General features: G+C 38.3%; 4 protein-coding genes across 4 annotated transcripts; 3 read left to right on the top strand and 1 right to left on the bottom strand.

Moving 5' to 3' along the window:
- Positions 1-559: 559 nt before the first annotated feature.
- LOC311251817 (trace amine-associated receptor 13c-like) lies at positions 560-1,516 on the top strand (the record flags this gene model as incomplete). Its single annotated transcript, XM_084344462.1, has 1 exon — positions 560-1,516. One exon carries the CDS (start codon positions 560-562, stop codon positions 1,514-1,516), a length of 957 nt encoding a protein of 318 aa, XP_084200588.1.
- Positions 1,517-6,995: 5,479 nt separating this feature from the next.
- LOC311251816 (trace amine-associated receptor 13c-like) lies at positions 6,996-14,885 on the top strand (the record flags this gene model as incomplete). The annotated part of the gene is made up of 2 exons (XM_084344461.1): positions 6,996-7,882; positions 14,786-14,885. The coding sequence occupies 2 exons, from the start codon at positions 6,996-6,998 to the stop codon at positions 14,883-14,885; spliced, it is 987 nt and encodes a 328-aa protein (XP_084200587.1).
- LOC311251575 (putative nuclease HARBI1) lies at positions 14,738-16,448 on the bottom strand. Its single transcript, XM_084344064.1, has 2 exons — positions 15,264-16,448; positions 14,738-14,907 (listed from the first exon to the last, which is right to left on the bottom strand). Exon 1 carries the CDS (start codon positions 16,361-16,363, stop codon positions 15,386-15,388), a length of 978 nt encoding a protein of 325 aa, XP_084200190.1. The 5' UTR covers positions 16,364-16,448; the 3' UTR covers positions 14,738-14,907; positions 15,264-15,385.
- Positions 16,449-17,060: 612 nt separating this feature from the next.
- Positions 17,061-18,832, top strand: LOC311251813 (trace amine-associated receptor 13c-like; the record flags this gene model as incomplete). The annotated part of the gene is made up of 2 exons (XM_084344456.1): positions 17,061-17,821; positions 18,715-18,832. 2 exons carry the CDS (start codon positions 17,061-17,063, stop codon positions 18,830-18,832), a joined length of 879 nt encoding a protein of 292 aa, XP_084200582.1.
- Positions 18,833-20,100: the final 1,268 nt, after the last annotated feature.

Genomic DNA, 20,100 nt, shown 5'->3' with positions numbered 1-20,100 from the left:
TAGCTACTGCCATTTCTGGTGTTCATGAAACTGCCCTTGGTACTCTGTGGCTCTCAGAGTGAGGTACTCGAAATAACCGAGCTGTATACTCCAACAGCGTTCCGAATCTGCAGACGATCCAGTTTATAGCACAGTGCACTTTGAAGTAAAAGTAATACTACTAGTTAGTATTACAAGAAATATATGGCATCGATTAAAATTATACTTTATTGCTCAAAACAAAATTATTTTCCTTGTGAAGCTATTAATGGTTATTTAGATCAATGCTGAATAGACTACAAATATGATGACATAATAATGTTGCTTAGACTATTTTACATGTATGTTAATAGAAGGCTTTTGATTGGATGGCACAGTGAATCTGATGATTATTTAGGTGGCTTCAATGTTGCGACATTGATTACAAGGGAGATCAGCATGTGTCTCCCAAGGTCCTCTCTCTGTTGGGTTCTGTTAGGTGACATCTGAAGTTTTGGCATACATCTTTCGTTACACTATGACTCATCCATTGCCTCCAGACTTGTTGGACTGTTTTCCAGGCAGCAATGCCTCATGTATTATGTTACGGAAAGGTTTCTGGACAGATTTTGCCCTCTATTTGGTGTTTGTAACAGGCATGCTGGTTACCATTTTAGGGAACTGTTTTGTCATGTTGTCTATATGTCATTTCAAACAGTTGCATAGTCCTACCAATGTGCTCATTTTATCACTTGCTCTGGCTGATCTATTAGTGGGTGTTATTGTGATGCCCTTCAGTGCCACCCGGACTGTTCATGGCTGCTGGTTCTATGGTGATACGTTCTGTCACATACACACCAGTTTTGAGGTGTTTCTCCCCACTCTTTCTATCTTTCACCTAATTTGCATTGCTGTTGACAGACATCAAGCAATATGTAATCCTCTGCATTATTCTAGAAACATCACAATGTCAGTGGCAATGATTATGGTATGTGCCTGCTGGGGACTGGCTGCTGTCTATGCTTATGGAGTAATTTATTCAAAGGCCAACGTGGCAGGGTTAGAAGATATAACAGAATCATTTTGCCTTGGCGGTTGTTTTGTTTACTTTAACCCACTTTGGGGAATGTTGAGCAGTGCTTTGTGCTTTTTCTTTCCCTGCACTATAATGGTTTGTCTTTACACTAAAATATTTATTGTGGCTAAACAGCATGTAAGAAAGATTGGAGACATGAACAATAGTTCAAATGACAGAGGGAGAGGTGGGTTGGTTAAACAGTCTGAGGGCAAGGCTGCAAAGACTCTCAGTATTGTGCTTGGTGTATTCATCTTTTGTTGGATGCCCTTTTTTATGCAATTTATCATTGATCCCCTCACTGGCTTCCGCATTAATTCTTTCCTCTTGGAAGTATTATACTGGTTGAGTTACTTCAATTCAGCCTGTAACCCCATTATTTATGCCTTGTTTTATCCCTCCTTCAAAAAATGTTTTCATTGCATAATCACTCTGAAAATATTCACCTCAAATTCTTCTACTATGAATGTATCTGTTAAATGACACATGTAGACTCAAAAAATGAACTGTTTAACATTTTCAAATAGGATATTTTTCAGACAAGGTGTTAGGCATGCATTTGCATCAGTGGCAGAAAGGCCTTCGTTTTGCACTTGTCATCAAGAACTATTTGCATTTTTTTAACAAATCACTGTTGAAGGTCACTGTCCTCCTGTGTTATTGTTTTATACGCTGTTTTTAACATTAAGCTTTTTCAGTACTTGAATTTAAAAGAACACCTTTTATATAAAATAACAAGTTGTATACTCATTTCTTAATTATCCAAAAATAATGCACCATGATAAATTTACACTAGTACCAATTCATACATTAATACTGTTACAATAAATGTAGGTCTGGTTTGAAAAGTGAGCATTACAAAATCATGTATTTTGCTTCGTTTTCAGTCTTTGTCTACAGACAGCACCTATTGACTTTTGGGAGGTTATGTACGAATCTGTAGTTCTTTCCAGAAGCTCAAAGAAACACATTTCTATTCCACAAACATTACAAACAGAATGAATGTGAAGGAAAACATGGATTTATATTAGTTTCTTGTCAAATTTTTTTTTCCTAGACAACTTAAGTCTATTTCATTTCATTTCGTTCTACGCCTGGACACTGTTATTTCTTGCCTCTTCAAATTGAAAAGACATGGCTGGTACAAGTAAGTGGTGATTAAAATCACAAGATGTCAAACAAGAAAAAGGCTGGAAAACAATGGAAATCATTAGGAACTGACTTCAAAAAGTTACTTGGAGAATCGGATGAAGATGATAATACTGGCTCCGGATAGTTGAATCTGTCCATACATTGCTGAGACTCATACTGGAGCCAAGGGATGACCCAGCCCATCCCCACATGAAACTGAAATGCAGAAAGAATACATTCATAGAGGAGTATAGGCCTGCCTCAATCACCCAGTAACCAGCCGGGGTCCGTGTCTAGTCCTGTAGCCTCTAAGATTGTATCTTGCCAGGTCATCAGGCTAGTTTCCTGCAGTCAGCTGATATCCAGCCAGTTTATCACACTATTGCACTCAGAAAATCCAAAGATGAGAGAATTCCTACTCAGATGTTAACATAGGAGTCTTTAGGTTAACCCTCTAACAGCCAAAATGCACAGTTAGTACAGTAAGGGCCGATGGGTTAGCGTATAGATCCTGGAATTTAGCTTGTCTTAGTTCAGTAGAAGATGAACCTGAATTCAGGGGGCGTATGGTTGTATTTTTTTTGTTTGTTTTTTTTGTTTAGCATATTTAATAAGTGTAAGAATATTTACTTATTGACATTTTGTAAGTTATGGTATTCGTTGATTACACTACAAGTTAAGAGCGTTTCAAATAACAAGAACTTGCTGTAAGCACCATGTCCTAGCTGACACTCTGGGGGCGATATCATCTTTCTGCCCTGACTCAGTGCGGGCCATGGCTACCTGGTTTCAATGCTAACTTCAAACAACTCTGTAACACAATACATAGACATGTTTGACATAAACTCAACAAAGTTTCCTCAAATTCTATCGAAAATGTTAGTTTGTTTTGTTAATGTTTGAAACTAAAATTGTGGCCATACCTTATGTTCAAATTCAGATGGGCTTTATTGGCATGAAAGTTTCGACAATTTTGCCAAAGCATCAAAACACGACTTTCCAAACACTTGGACAGAACACATCAAACAACAACATGAACATGAACTATCTCTACACATCTCACACATTTGATGACATAATATTGTTGCTTGAACTATTTTACATGTATGGTAATAGAAGGCCTTTGATTGGATGGCACAGTGTATCCGATAATTATTTAGGTGGCTTCTTTGCTGTGACTTTGGTAACAACATAGAGATGTCAGCATGTTTATCCCATTTCCCCTGTCCTCTCTCTGTTGGGTTCTGTTGGGTTATCTCTGAGGTTTTGGCATATGTGTTTGGGTTCATGATGACTGATGACTATTCTCAAGAGCAGTTCATGTACTGTTTTCCAGGCAGCAATGCCTCATGTGTTGTGGAACAGTATAGTTTTGGGACCAATTTTCCACTCTACTTGGTGTTTCTTTTTGGCATGCTAGTTACCATTTTAGGGAACTCTCTTGTCATTGTGTCAATTTGTCATTTCAGACAGTTGCATAGTCTTACCAATGTGCTTATTTTATCTCTTGCTCTGGCTGATCTACTAGTAGGTGTGATTGTGATGCCCTTCAGTGCCACCCGGACTGTTCATGGCTGTTGGTTCTCTGGTGACATGTTCTGTCATCTGCATTCCAGTTTTGAGTTGTTTCTCACCATTCTTTCTATCTTCCACCTAATTTGCATTGCTGTCGACAGACATCAAGCAATATGCAATCCTCTGCATTATTCTAGAAAAATCACAATGTCAGTGGCTGTGATTATGGAATGTGTCAGCTGGGCATTGGCTGCTGCCTACTGTTATGGAGTACTTTATTCAAAGGCCAATACAGCAGGGCTAGAAGATTTAATGGCATCAATAATGTGCCTTGGTGGTTGTTTCGTTTTCACAAACCCACTTTGGAGAATCTTGGGCAGTGCTATCTGCATTTTCTTTCCCTGCACTGTAATGGTTTGTATTTACACTCAAATATTTATTGTCACTAAACAGCATGTAAGAAAAATTGGAGATAAGAACAAATGCTCAAATGACAGAGGACGAGGAGGGTTGGTTAAACAGTCTGAGTGCAAGGCTGCAGAGACTCTCAGTATTGTGCTTGTTGCATTCATCTTTTGTTGGATACCCTTGTTTACAGTTTAGATCCCCTCACTGGCTACAGGACACCTGGTCTGCTCATAGAAGTATTAATTTGGTTGGGTTGCTTCAATTCAACCTTAAACCCCATTATTTATGCCTTGTTTTATCCCTCCTTCAGAAAATGTTTTCATTGTATAATCACTCTGAAAATATTCAGCTCAAATTCTTCAAATCTGAATATGACTGTTAAATAACGTATCTACACCGTCAACATGCATTATCTAATGATTTCAAATGAGCCATTTTTTAAATTAGGTCAAAGACATGCGTTTGCATCAGCAAATTAAAGACTTTCTTTCTAGTTGTCATCAAAAAGTACATGTTTATTTTTCACAAACCACTATAACACAATAATATGTGTTGCATATTAATGATGCATGCAAGATGCTTCATTACTGGGCCATTATTTTTGTCTCTCTATGTGATTGTTTTAGACACTATATTTCACGGTTCATTATTTGATTCTGAGATACACCTGGCAATAATAATGCGTATATTCGATTCCCAATAATGCCCCTTGATCAATTTACAATTGTAACAACTCATACACTAAAGCTCCAAAGGGTACATAGGGGCTGTTTTAAAAAAGATTGTGCATTATCTATCATGTATTTTGCCACACTATAAAATAAAGCTTCTAAAACTGTCATTTGTTTTGTTATTATTTCAGTCTTTGTCTTCAGACAGCACCTAATGACTTTAAGGAGTTATGTACTGATTTAAGCTAATTTTGACGCCTGAGTTGAAGGAAGCTGTAGTTCTTCTCAGAAGCTTTTGGAAGTTTGCCTATTGGAAGTAACTGAAGTTGTCATGTATATGCATTTGTCCATTTTAGGCCTCATTGTTTGACTACTGCAGTAATGGACGCAGACATTTCTTCCAAGAAACTTTTAGAAATAGTAGCACATGAATTCATGTATATGTCTTGTAAATCTATGTCTACAGTCAACTTCTGTTCAGTTTTGGGGGTTACGCAATGATAAGAGAGCAGAAAATGTGCAATATATTTTAGGCAAATAAGGAACTACACAGTTACAGGTGAGCTTAAAAATAAAAATGTGACAAAAATAATGTTAAAAGGCTTCATTACACCGGCCAACCAAGACACTTTGTAGTTCATTGTATCTCATACTGTACAGAATTTGAATCTGATGTAAGAATTATATGTATTATCAGTGTCATTACTTCTCAGTTATTAGTCAGTTGTGTCCACCCTCAATTCCCACAAGTGAAACTAACATTAACTTGTCCATCATCACTATTTCAGAGATGACCTCCTGTCTGTCTTAATTCTGCTTAGTCAGTTAAATCTCGACTCACATACAGCCGGGGAGAATGGGATAGCAACTATCATATCATGTAGCATCAGAATGAGGGCAAACCTCTCCTGGTAGCCTCTGTAACATGCACCAGAAATAGCACACCACCCTGCACTGGCAAAACATGCCCTCAGCTGAATTTTCCGATTCATACATTTTTGTCTTTGTGGGACTGTTTTGAAGTGACTCCACAGATATTTGATGTCATGGTCTCCATAAGCTACAAGCTCTGCTTTCTCCCATGGCCACTCTTTGAGGTTAGAGACCCTAGCAGCTCTCAAATTGGGGACTGACGCATCAACGTCACTGTCCAACAAGTTAATCACATCCTGTCTGACCGGTTCAATCAGTCTGTTTGTGTTGCTGTCATCAGTCTGCACATGCATCAGCCTCACATACACACCTTCTACCTCCTAGATACTGTTATTTGTTGGCTCTTCAAATAAAACACATATGGCTGTTATATTTTCCAAGTAAGTGGTAATTAAAAGAATCACAAATAGTCAAAAAAAAAAAAGGCAGTAAAACAATTGACATCAGAAGGAACCGTCTTCAAAAAAGTTGCTTGTTAGAATCAAAAAAGAATGATAAGTTGAGTTACTGGCTTCGGTTACGTCAATCTGTCTATAAATCTCAGACTCACACAAGAGCCAGAGGAAGACCAAGCCCACCCCCACATCAAACTGAGATTCAGAGAGATGACAGTCACGAGAGGAATATGGATCTACGTCAATCGGCCAGTTACTTTATCTCACCTAATCTGATGTTGAGATAGCTAAACAATAGAAACATTTTAATACAACATGATGACAACAACAACTACCTCAAATCTAAATACACAAAATCAAAAACACTTCTGTGATTCGCATCATCAGTTCCCCTATCAGTCATACATTTAGCTACTGCCATTTCAGGTGATGAAACTGCCCTTGGTACTCTGCTGCTCCATCACAGACAGAAGGGCGAGGAGTGGATGTGGCTCTCAGAGTGAGGTACTCAGAATAACCGAGCTGTATACTCCAACAGTGCTCCAATCTGCAGAGTCAAAGTAATACTACTAGTTAGTATTACAAGAAATATATGGCATCAATTAAAATGATACCTTATTACAAAAAACAAAATTGTCTTCCTTGTGAAACTATTAATGGTTATTTAGATCAATGCTGAATAGATTGCAAATATGATGACATAACAATGTTGCTTGACTAATTTTAATTAGATGTTAATAGAAGGCCTTTGATTGGATGGCACAGTGAATCTGATGATTATTTAGGTGGCTTCAATGTTGCGACATTGATGATAAGAGAGAGGTTTCAGGATGTTTCTCTCAAGGTCCTCTTTCTGTTGGGTTGTGTTGGATTACCTCTAAGGTTTTGGCATATGTCTTTGAGTTTAGGATGACTCATTCGTTGCCGCCAGAGCTGTTGCTGTACTGTGCTCCAGGCAGCAATGCCTCGTGTGTTATGATACGGAAAGGTTTTGGAACCAATGTTGTCCTCTATTTGGTGTTTGTTTCAGGCATGCTGGTTACCATTTTAGGGAACTCTTTTGTTTTTGTGTCAATTTGTCATTTCAAACAGTTGCATAGTCCTACCAACGTGCTCATTCTATCTCTTGCTCTGGTCGATCTACTAGTGGGTGTGATTGTGATGCCCTTCAGTGCCACCCGGACTGTTCATGGCTGCTGGTTCTATGGTGATACGTTCTGTCATCTGCATGTCAGTTTTGAGTTGTTTCTCACCACTCTTTCTATCTTCCACCTAATTTGTATTGCTGTCGACAGACATCAAGCAATATGCAATCCTCTGCATTATTCTAGAAAAATCACAATGTCAGTGGCAATGATTATGGTATGTGTCAGCTGGGCATTGGCTGCTGTCTATGCTTATGGAGTACTTTATTCAAAGGCCAATGTAGCTGGGATAGAAGATTTAATGGAATCATTAAAGTGCCTTGGCGGTTGTTTTGTTTTCTTTAACCCACTTTGGGGAATGTTGAGCAGTGCTTTGTGCTTTTTCTTTCCCTGCACTGTAATGGTTTGTCTTTACACTCAAATATTTATTGTGGCGAAACAGCATGTAAGAAAGATTGGAGATATGAACAATAGTTCCAATGACAGAGGGAGAGGTGGGTTGGTTAAGCACTCTGAATGCAAGGCTGCAAAGACTCTCAGTATTGTGCTTGGTGTATTCATCTTTTGTTGGATGCCTTTATTTGTGCAATTTATTATTGATCCCCTCACTGGCTTCCGCATTCCTGCTTTCCTCTTGGAAGCATTATACTGGTTGGGTTACTTCAATTCAGCCTGTAACCCCATTATTTATGCCTTGTTTTATCCCTCCTTCAAAAAATGTTTTCATTGCATAATCACTCTGAAAGTATTCAGCTCAAATTCTTCAAATATGGATTTATCTGATAAATGACAAATGTCAAGACAAAAAAAATGAACTGTTCAACCTCTTCAGATAATATATTTTTGAGTTTTCAAGTTGTAAGGCATGCATTTGCATAGGCTGCAGAGAGCCCTTTGTTTTGCAGTTGTCATCAATCATAACAAACCACTGTCTTCATTATTATATTAATGGTATATTTTGTCATTTACTCAATTCATAATTATATTAAAATAATTCCCCTCGATCAATTTACACTTGAAACATGCGTATATTAATGCTGTTACAGGGTATGTAGAACCTTTTGAAATTAAAGCCCTACTGCATCACATGTTTTAATTTTTTTCAGTCGTTGTCCACAGAGAGCACCTTTTGACTTCTTGGAGGTCATGTGTGAAGCTGGAGTTCTTACCAGAAGCCTTTAGAAACACATTTTTACTACAGAAACATTACAAGTGGAACTAATGTGAAGGAAAACATGGACTTACATTTGTTTCCTGCCAGTCTTTTTTTGAAAAGACAACACACTGTATGTCCATTTAGTCACCTAATATTTTGAGTAATTTAAATACCATGCAGTTTTATGGCAGCCTAATAATTAATTTTTTTTCTGAAAGAAAAATAAAATCCTTAATATGTCATCCAAACAAAACTCTTTGATGTTTGATTTGATCAAATCCAGTAATTCCCTTGTTGCCTGTTCACCTGTTCTATCCTTTCAAAAGTTAGCTTTTCTCAACCTTTGTGCTGATTTATATCACAGATCCATTGGGTCTCAGCATTACAACCTTGGATTGCGGGTCCTTTAAGTGACACCAAAACCAGCTTGGCCCCCAAAACATCTAAATGGCACAAATGGGAAAACATGCGTTAAGCTGAATCCACTATGTCAAGACAATTTTCCCATTTACAGATATTTTTCTCTTTGTGACTGTTTTGAAGTGTCTACACAGATGCTCGATGTCATCATCTCCATAACCTACAAGCTCTGCTTTCTCCCATGGCCACTCTTTGAGGTCAGAGACTCTCGCAGCTCTCAAATCTTCTCCCGCACTGTAATAGTTTGTTTTTACACACAAATATATATTGTGGCTAAATGTGAACAAATGTTCAAATGACAGAAGAAGAGGTTAATTCAACCTTAAACCCAATTATTTATGCATTGTTTAATCCCTCCTCCAAAATATGTCTTCAATTCATAATCACTCTGAAAATATTTAGCTCAAATTCTTCCACTATGAATTATCTCTCACTCAAACATGAATATGATGTTTTCAAAAATTGTTTTTTAAACAAGGTCTTGTTCATGCATTTGCACCAGCAATAAAAAGGTCTTAGTTCTGCTATTGTCATCAATAATTACATGTTCAATTTTCTTTGTCTTTATACTCAAATATTTATTGTGGCTAAACAGCATGTAAAAAAGATTGGAGATAAGAACAATTGTGCAAATGACAGAGGAAGAGGTGGGATGGTTAAACAGTCTGAAAGCAAGGCTGCAAAGACTCTCAGTATTGTGCTTGGTGTATTCATCTTTTGTTGTATGCCTTTATATGTGCTACATTTGATTGGTGTTCTCGCTAGCTTAAGTATACCTTTTCTGCTCTCTGAAGTATTTTACTGGTTGAATTACTTCAATTCAGCATGTAACCCCATTATTTATGCCTTGTTTTATCCCTCCTTCAAAAAATGTTTTCATTGCATAATCACTCTGAAAATATTCAGCTCAAATTCTTCAACTATGAATTTATCTGATAAATGACACATCTACACTCAAAAAATGAACTGTTCAACCTCTTCAGATAATATATTTTTGAGTTTTCAAGGTGTTAGGCATGCATTTGCTTAAGGTGCAGAGAGGCCTTTGTTTTGCAGTTGTCATCAATCATAACAAACCACTGTCTTTATTATGATATTAATGGTACATTTTGTCATTTACTCAATTCATAACTATATTAAAATGATTCCCCTTGATCAATTTACATTAGAAAAAAATGCATAACGTTGTTACATGGTATTTAGAATCTTTCGGAAATTAAAGCCTTACTGCATGATGTGTTTTGCACTTTTTTCAGTCATTCTCTACAGAGAGCACCTTTTGACTCCTTGGAGGTCATGTGTGAAGCTGTAGTTCTTCCCAGAAGCCTTTAGAAACACATTTTTACTACAGAAACATTACAAGTGGAACTAACATGAAGGGAAACATGGACTTACATTTGTTTCTTGCCAGTCTTTTTTTTTTAAAGACAATTCTACCTTAAACCCAATTATTTATGCCTTGTTTTATCCCTCCTTCAAAAAATGTTTTCAATTCATAATCATTCTGAAAATATTTAGCTCAAATTCTTCCACTATGAATTATCTGTTAAATGACACACTCAAACATGAATATGATATTTTCAAATATTGTTTTTAAAACAAAGTCTTGTTTATGCATTTGCAACAGCAATAAAAAAGATCTTAGTTCTGCTATTGTCATCAATAATTACATGTTCAATTTTCTTTGGAAACCTTTTTTGTGCAACAAACTTCAGAAATATCAGTTACATTTTCCAGTTTTTTGAATTTCGGAAACTTACGATTAACTTGTGTCATCAATTCTAAATTGTATTGAAATCAATATTTCTTTAACAATTTTCCCTTGTAAGGATGCACAAATATTGCTGGGCTATATTTAAACATTATGCATTACTCTGTTGTGTCTTTTGCCTCGCCTTGTTCACTTTAGTAGGTTACAGTACATGCTGATTTAGGTTTATCCAGACTTCTGCTGTAAAGGAAGCTGTAGTTTGATGCCTTACATGGCATCAACACATTTTTTCTTAACAATCTTTACAAACTGACAGAACATGAAAGCAAACATTGGTTGGAATGGTTTGAAAATACTTGCATATTGGAAGCTGTAGCATGCTCATTTTTGAGAACATGTCATTAAATCACATTGTGCCCAGACAGCAGCAGAGATTCAGAATGTCTTTGAGTGTCTGAGATCAACTCATAATTTTGTTCACAACCTTGTGTTGATCAAATATCAGTTTGTTTGTGCGAATGAAGAATAGTCACATGTGAAGTGGACGATTATTTTGTTAAATACATTTACGTTATAGAAAAAAACACTTAAATATGGCAAATATCTGCCAACTTCTTAAAACAAAATGTAGGTCTTAGAAATTGTCGTCAATGACAGCTGGGGCCTCATTACAGAAACTTTCTGAGAATGAAATCCTTATTTACATCAGTTAAGGATGACATCTAGGATTTTGGTGTTCCACAAACATGTTTCCATACTGCTTTAAGGAATATAACATCCTACGTTATTGGGGGGATAAGAAATTAGTCACTACAAAACCATCCTCATTTAAGAATTTCTAAAGTTAAGATCCATATAACTGCCACTGACTGTTGTTGGGTCTGTATGAAGATGACAAAGAAGATAAAAACCAACATGTACACTGAAATAGTGGAAACATTTCTCAAAATTGAACTGTAGGAGGAGCTAACTCTGTTGTTAGCCTTTTGAGGAAGCTAACACTGACGTCAGCATGTTAGCTTTCAATTCACTAGACCATGTAAAATCGGTGTACAGTATTTTTATTTTTCTGCAATGATAACCAATTTAGCTGAATATGTCTGCTTGTCTAGTGGAATGTTGGATTAGGTAAGCTAACCAATGTTAACATTTCAACACAATAACTTCCAATACCTCCAATCTAAATCTAGAAACACAAAATGACCTCTGTAATTCATATCCTAGCATGTGTGTTGAGTTACTTTACTTCATTCGCCCATCAGTCATACATTTAGCTAGTTGCCATTTCAGCTGTTCATGACACACTGACTGCTCTTGGCCCTCTGCTGGTCCATCTCCTTAGAAAGACTGCCCAGACTGTGCTTTGCCACTCCGACAATGTGGTCCTGTGAATAACCTAACCGTATATTACAACAGTGCTCTGAGTTTACGAACGACCGACTTTGTACAAACGCACCTACAGTGTGCAGTGTGCTTCATCTATCCAGCACTTAAACATTCTGATAATTATGTTAGTAATTATTCACACCTTTTAAAATTATACTTCTCTATTACACAAAACTAAAATCATTTCCATGTGAAACTATTAATGGTTATTTAGATCAATATTGTGTAAATTACAAATAGGATTACATAATAATCTTACTTTAACTATTCTGCATGCATATTAATAGGAGGACTTTGATTGGATGGCATAGTGTATCCAATAATTATTTAGGTGGCTTCTATGTTGTGACATTGATTACAAGGGAGAGGTTTCAGTATGTTTCTACCAGGGTCCTCTCTCTGTTGGGTTCTGTTGGGTTATCTCTGAGGTTTTGGCACATGTCTTTTGTTTGACTATGACTCATCCATTGCCTCCAGACTTGTTGGACTGTTTTCCAGGCAGCAATGCCTCATGTATTATGGTACGGTTAGGGTTTTGGATAGATTTTTCCTTCTATTTGGTGTTTGTTTCAGGCATGCTGGTTACCATTTTAGGGAACTCTCTTGTCATCGTGTCAATATGTCATTTCAAACAGTTGCATAGTCCTAGCAATGTGCTCATTTTATCTCTTGCTCTGGCTGATCTACTAGTGGGTTTTATTGTGATGCCCTTCAGTGCCACCCGGACTGTTCATGGCTGCTGGTTCTATGGTGATACGTTCTGTCAGATACACACCAGTTTTGAGTTGTTTCTCACCATTGCTTCTATCTTTCACCTAATTTGCATTGCTGTTGACAGACATCAAGCAATATGCAATCCTCTGCATTATTCTAGAAAAATCACAATGTCAGTGGCAATGATTATGGTATGTGTCAGCTGGGCACTGGCTGCTGTCTACGCTTATGGAGTAATTTATTCAAAGGCCAATCTGGCAGGGTTAGAGGATATAACAGAATCTTTTTGCCTTGGCGGTTGTTTTGTGTACTTTAACGCACTTTGGGGAATCTTGAACAGTGCTTTGAGCTTTTTCTTTCCCTGCACTGTAATGGTTTGTCTTTACACTAAAATATTTATCGTGGCTGAACAGCATGTCAGAAAGATTGGAGATATGAACAATAGTTTAAATGACAGAGGGAGAGGTGGGTTGGTTAAGCACTCTGAGGGCAAGGCTGCAAAGACTCTCAGTATTGTGCTTGGTATATTTATCTTTAGTTGGATGCCCTTTTTTATGCAATCTATTATTAATCCCCTCACTGGCTTCCGCATTCTTCCTTTCCTCTTGGAAGTATTCACTTGGTTAGGTTACTTCAATTCAGCCTATAACCCCATTATTTATGCCTTGTTTTATCCCTCCTTCAAAAAATGTTTTCGTTGTATAATCACGCTGAACATATTCAGCTCAAATTCTTCAACTATGAATTTATCTGATAAATGACACATCTACACTCAAAAAATGAACTGTTCAACCTCTTCAGATAATATATTTTTTAAAACAAGGTGTAAAGCATGCATTTGCGTTAGCTGCAGAGAGGCCTTTGTTTTGCAGTTGTCATCAATCATAACAAACCACTGTCTTTATTATGATATTAATAAAGACAATGGGTCTCATTCATGAAACGTGAGTAAATCTGTGAGTAGAGTTGCACATAAAAGCTCACGCTACTAAAACTCTACTCCGGATTCATGAACGGCGCGGGAAACTCAGATTTGATTGTAAAAACGTGTGTAAGATGATGAATGCCAACCCATCGTAAATTGACAGCGCGCCCCTGGTGATTATCAATTAGCATAGATCTCCGCCCATGAATAGCAAATGACCACCATATAAGGGCATAGGTGCATCCGCTCGGCCTGCGACCATGGCGCAAGGAAAGAAAGACAGAGAGAGGAAAAAAAACTTCTCTGAGGAGGAGATCGAGGTCATTCTGGGAGAAGTGGAGGTCAGAAAACACATTTTATTTTCCTCAGTCAGCTCTGGTGTCAAAGGGACAGGAAAAACAAAGGCTTGGAAGGAGGTAGTTGATGCTGTCAACTCTGTCTCCTCTGTTGGGAGGACCCTCCAGGAGGTCAAAAGAAAGTGGTTTGACATCAAATTAGATGCCAAAAAACGAATCAAAATAAATAAAACAAGCACTTCGGCCACGGGAGGAGGACCGTCCCAGCCAACACTGAGCCAAACAGACCAACGTATTGCAGGCATCATTGGGGAGACTGCATTATCAGGAATAATCCCTGAAGGAGATAGTGACATGCCTCCTTTGGAGCTGAGCCAGTCGCCATCAAATTCAGAAGGTAAGGTCACACGTGTCATTCGTTCACAATACATTCTGAAAACCATCTATAGCTCAGTGCTTTGTCAGGTGCTCCCTAAATTGAATGAATAGGCAACCAGAAATTCTATTTTGTGCTAATGATAAACTTTAAATAAATCAGTGATGTCTGTCGGAATGTATAGCTACTTAACACTTAACAAATAAAGACAACATTTAAGTCTGACGAAAAGCACACAGCTCGAAATACAACACGGTATAATAAATTATTTATTTTTGCAAGAAGTCAGTGTTGCGAGTCCTTCATCCTTTTTTCATGACAATACATTTGACTAAGCCTGCCCTTTCTTATGAGATGTGCGTGTCTTTTATTCGATGACAACCTACAGCATTTAGGTCATTCACATTTAATAAACAATTAATAAATTTAGGTTTGTGGTGTTCAAAGTAGGCCCACTTAATTGTTTAACACAAGTTCTGTTTTTACAAGTTCAAATAAATCCACTCTTGACTGTAGCCAATGTAAATGTTTTCCAAGCATATTTATTGATGTTTTTTTTAATTGTTTCAGCCGGCGAGTGCTCTTCCCGCGGCGCCAGTCCTCCACCTGCTGCTCCTCCTGCTCCTGCTCCTCCTGCTCCTTCACCCAGACGCCGAGGCTGGAGAGGTGACCCGGTCCTAACCGAGGAGGTTCTGAGGAATCAAGTGGCAATTGTTAGGGCAATTGAAGAAATAAACACTACCCTGCAAGACATCAACACCAGCCTTAAGGCAATCTGCCAGGCACTTTTGCCCCCCAAAAAATAAAGTTTACTTTTTTTCAGTGTCCCCCCTGTGTGATGTTTGGTTATTCTGGGTAAAAACATTTGGAGCTGTGGAAAATAACGCAATGCTATAACAAAGGCAGTATTAAAATGAATTGACGAACTAAAATAAGCGGGATGTTGGATAGATAAAATATATACGTTTTTGCAACAATATAAAATGTTCAGAGTAGCTTTTTTAATGTTAATGGTAGCTTGTGCAGTACTTGTGCAAGCAACATTTACCTTAAAATCGCTCTACAAGTCGCTGGCGTACCAGAACAGCAGCCGCATTCCTGATCTCACGAGCTGGTTCTGGAGGCAGCCGCTCAGGTGGATGTGGGACATCAGGTATGGGAAGTCCCCTCTTAATTGAAATGTTGTGCAGGACACAGCAGGCCATTATGATTTTGCACACCTTTTCGGGTGCATAGAGGAGGGTGCCACCTCTGTGATCCAGACAGCCATCTTGCCTTGAGAACCCCGTTTGTGCGCTCTATAACGGCCCTTGTGACGGCGTGGGCTTCATTATATCGCAGCTCCTGTGGTGTCTGTGGGTTGGTCAGGGGTGTCATTAGCCACCGCGTAAGAGGGTAACCCCGGTCCCCTATGGATATAAAAAGATAAGTCTCTACATATAAATCACATGCATTTGTGAGTATATTCTTACCGATAAGCCAGCCGTCTCTCACAGCTCCATTCTCCAAACGGGTGCCAACTGCGCTAAGGCGCAGTATGAAGCTGTCATGCGTCCCGCCGGGCCACCGTGCCACAACGTTGAGCAACACACACTTTGCATCACATATCAGCTGCACATTCACGGAATGAAAGTTTTTCCGGTTTATGTATGCAAATGCATCATCAGATGGAGCCTTGATGCGTACGTGTGTGCAGTCTATGGCACCGATTACATTGGGCATGTTGGCCAGCGCGCAAAACTCCTGCTTTACTTGTTGCCTTTGTGCGCCATAGGGGAATTGAATGTACTCCGGCATTAAGTTATTAATGCCGGTAAGTACTGTGGGCAAAATGCGGCTCATTGATGGCTGGGATATTCCAGCTCTATCTGCTATCTCCCGCTGGAAGGTCCCTGTGGCAAGGAATCCCAGCACGGAGAGCACTTGCAAATGTGCGGGGATGGCGTGGCTTCTTTGAGTTGGCCTCGTCAGATTAGGCTCCAGAATGTTGCATAAATACAACAGAATTGGTCTCGGTAGACGGAAACGACCAATCAACCACTCATCACTCTCAGCCAACAAATCTGCCCGGTCCCTGAAGTTCCTCTCTCTCCAGATAGCACCTTGTGCCAAATCGTGCAAAAGTGCAAGTTCAGCCATTGTTACCATTGTCTAAAACCGAAGTCCTTTTTATACGGTGGTAGATTTCAAATTGACAACACCTGGTGAGCACTATTTTGGCCGTGACAATAGTTTACATTTTTGTGTGATTTTATTATTATATAATATTTTTGTTTGATATGTAGAAAGCACGTGTTGTCTGTGGTTTTAAACAAGTAGTTCACATTCTAAATAAATCTAATCTATATCTTGAACCTTTAATTGTCAACTTATTTTCTGTAGAAAAATGTTACATTTTTTATATTTGTTAATATTTTGTCATATGTCGCATATTGCGTGTTTCAAAGGCATCAGCGTATTTTGAACATGAGAGAGAGTAATACGAATTAAAATTGTAATTTTCAACAGTGACAAGCAGTATTTATGTTTATTCCTACATTTACACAAGCGCTACACACAGTCCGGAGCAGGTGTAGATTTTGTGAGTAGCTACGAAAAAATCAGCACTACTAAAAGATTGATGAATGCGGAAATCGCACGTAAATTTGCGCTGCTCACGGTTTACACACAAATCCGTGCTGCTCACGTTTCATGAATGAGACCCAATGTCTTTGGGTTTAGGATGACTGTTGACTTTTCTCAAGAGCAGTTCATGTACTGTTTTCCAGGCAGCAATGCCTCATGTGTTGCAGTACCGTTAGGTTTCTGGACAGATTTTGCCCTCTATTTGGTGTTTGTTTCAGGCATGCTGGTTACCATTTTAGGGAACTCTCTTGTCATTGTGTCTATAAGTCATTTCAAACAGTTGCATAGTCCTACCAATGTGCTTATTTTATCTCTTGCTCTGGTTGATCTACTAGTGGCTGTTATTGTGATGCCCTTCAGTGCCACCCGGACTGTTCATGGCTGCTGGTTCTATGGTGACATGTTCTGTCAACTGCATCTCAGTTTTGAAGTGTTTCTCACCACCCTTTCTATCTTCCACCTAATTTGCATTGCTGTCGACAGACATCAAGCAATATGTAATCCTCTGCATTATTCAACAAAAGTCACAATATCAGTGGCAATGATTATGGTATGTGCCTGCTGGGTACTGGCTGCTGTCTACGCTTATGGAGTAGTTTATTCAAAGGCCAATGAGGCATGGTTAGAGTATATAATGCAATTTTTTTGCCTTGGCGGTTGTTTTGTTTACTTTAACCCACTTTGGGGAATGTTGAGCAGTGCTTTGTGCTTTTTCTTTCCCTGCACTGTAATAGTTTGTCTTTACACTCAAATATTTATTGTGGCTAAACACCATGTCAGAAAGATCGGAGATATGAACAATAGCTCAAATGACAGAGGGAGAGGTGGGTTGGTTAAACAGTCTGAGGGCAAGGCTGCAAAGACTCTCAGTATTGTGCTTGGTGTATTCATCTTTTGTTGGATGCCCTTTTTTATGCAATTTATCATTGATCCCCTTACTGGCTTCCGCATTGATCCTTTCCTCTTGGAAGCATTATACTGGTTGAGTTACTTCAATTCAGCCTGTAACCCCATTATTTATGCCTTGTTTTATCCCTCCTTCAAAAAATGTTTTCATTGTATAATCACTCTGAAAATATTCACCTCAAATTCTTCAACTATGAATTTATCTGATAAATGTCACATACACTCAAAAAAATGAACTGTTTCACATCTTCAAATAGGATATTTTTCAGACAAGGTGTTAGGCATGTATTTGCATCAGTGGCAGAAATGCCTTCGTTCTGCATTTGTCATCGCTAACTATTTGCATCTTTTTTTTTAAATTGATCTTAGGTTATGTACAAAGCTGTAGTTCTTCCCAGAAGCACAAAGAAAAACATTTCTGTTCTACAAACATAATAAATGTGAAGGAAAACGTCGCTTTATATCAGTTTCTTGACAAATAATTTTTTCAATAGACAACATATGTCTATTTTAGGCTTCTTTCAGGTTTATACTTAGTTTGTCCACTGAGATAGGTGATGCTGTCATGTGCACATATATCGATCTTTGGCCTCATTGACTAGTTTAGGCTTTTTTGACCACTGCAGTAACCCAAGCTGTCATTTTTTTCCCCAGAAGCCCACAGATTTGTGCTTTTATCAAATAAAAATTTGAAACTTCATGCGTCAGTGAAGCCTGCCTCGCATGTTCTACCGCCTGGAACCTGTTATTTCTTGCCTCCTCAAATTAAACAGATATGGCTGTTATATCTCTCAAGTAAGTGGTGATTGAAAGGATCACAAGCTGTCAAACAAGAAAAGGGCTGGAAAAAATGGAAATCATGAGGAACTGACTTCAAAATGTACTTGTCAGAATCAGGTGAGGATGATAATGTGAGTTATTGGCTCCAGATACTTGAATCTGTCCATAAATCTTTGAGACTCACACAGGAGCCAGGACCCAGCCCACCCCAACATGAAACTGAAAGAATACAGCTTATCTAAATCTCCCAGTAACCAGCCACGGTACATGCCTATACCTGTAGCCTGCCACCTGCTAGTGACATGAGAAAGTGTATAAGATCACTTAGATGTCAGGCCAAAATGTGTGGAGATAACTGAAAACAGCACAAATGTGAACCTTTAAAATATAATCCACCATATGATGAAATTGACAAAAAAACAAACAAAAAAAACCTGTCATTTCCAACCACTGGAAGCTTTTAAACTGGTAAATAAAAATGTATAGTGATTAAAAATAATACATGTAATAGCTAAAGTGCCACAGTCACTCAGTTGCGCACCCTCATCAAGCTGCCAGTGCCTTAAGGAAATTAATTAAAAAACTCAGATGTTAGGCCAAAATGTACGCAGCATAAGTGTGATCCGAAAAATTTGAATTCTTCATATGAAAATGAACTACAGATATCCTTTTCAAACACTTGAATGCACATAAAACTGGTAAATAAATAAATAAAAAAATAGTTTTGAAGACAAATGCTAAGTCACTAAGTTGTGCAGGTCTGTTATGGTGATGTCAGACTCTGTGGTCCGTGAGGTCCACGAGTCGCAGGTAAGAGCAACTCGTTCGGCTCTGCTCCGCGATTCTTAAACTTGTGACTTTACCTTGTTGTAGATTATTGGCCCGGCTGCCTCAGAGAAAAACTAAACTTTCTCAATGGTATAACATACTGCGGCTCCAATGTATAAACCGTGTTTCAAAAACCTGTATTTTCTACCTGGCTATATGGTCAAAGGTCTTTGCAGATAAAATGAGCATTTCACTTCATGAAACATTTTGTTTTCTCCAATTTTCTGCGTAGTTTAGTCAATAATTCATTCAGGTCCACTGGCCTGTTTTTGTTGATGCTCGTTTTGCTAACATGAATTGTGGATGGTGTCGAGCAAGATGGACACTCATGTTGGTCGTATTACCAGCATACGATACCTGTCCGTTACAGTTTTTTACATGTCGTCCTTTTCATCTCCTGGTAATGTGTAAAAGCCAAAGTGTCTCTATACTTTTGATTTAAAAAGCAATGTTGCAGACTATGGCCATATCTCATAGCTATGATTGCCATTTCACCCAGTCATGAAACACTGGCTTCTCTTGGCTCTCTGATGCTCCATCTCAGACAGAAAGGGCCAGAGTGCTGTGTCAACAAAAAAGCAATGAACATTTCTCCATGTAGATACAGTGGATATAAAAAAGTCTACACACCCCTGTGTGACATTTCTGTCACACTAAAGTACATTTCAGCCTTTTGTGTGAGTTAATGACCATGCTATTACTAGCTAACCTGTCTTTAGCAGTTAGCAGTTAGCATTTGTATAATT

The sequence above is a fragment of the Pagrus pagrus genome (genome assembly GCF_965226575.1).
Source record: "Pagrus pagrus genome assembly, chromosome: 22".
NCBI lineage: Eukaryota > Metazoa > Chordata > Actinopteri > Spariformes > Sparidae > Pagrus > Pagrus pagrus.
Note: the sequence above shows the minus strand (reverse complement) of the source record. Positions and strands in the feature narration are given on the sequence as shown.

What these genes read in the sequence shown, in the direction of transcription:
- LOC311251575 (XM_084344064.1), bottom strand. Translation starts at nt 16,363, where the DNA reads ATGGTAACAATGGCTGAACTTGCACTTTTGCACGATTTGGCACAAGGT.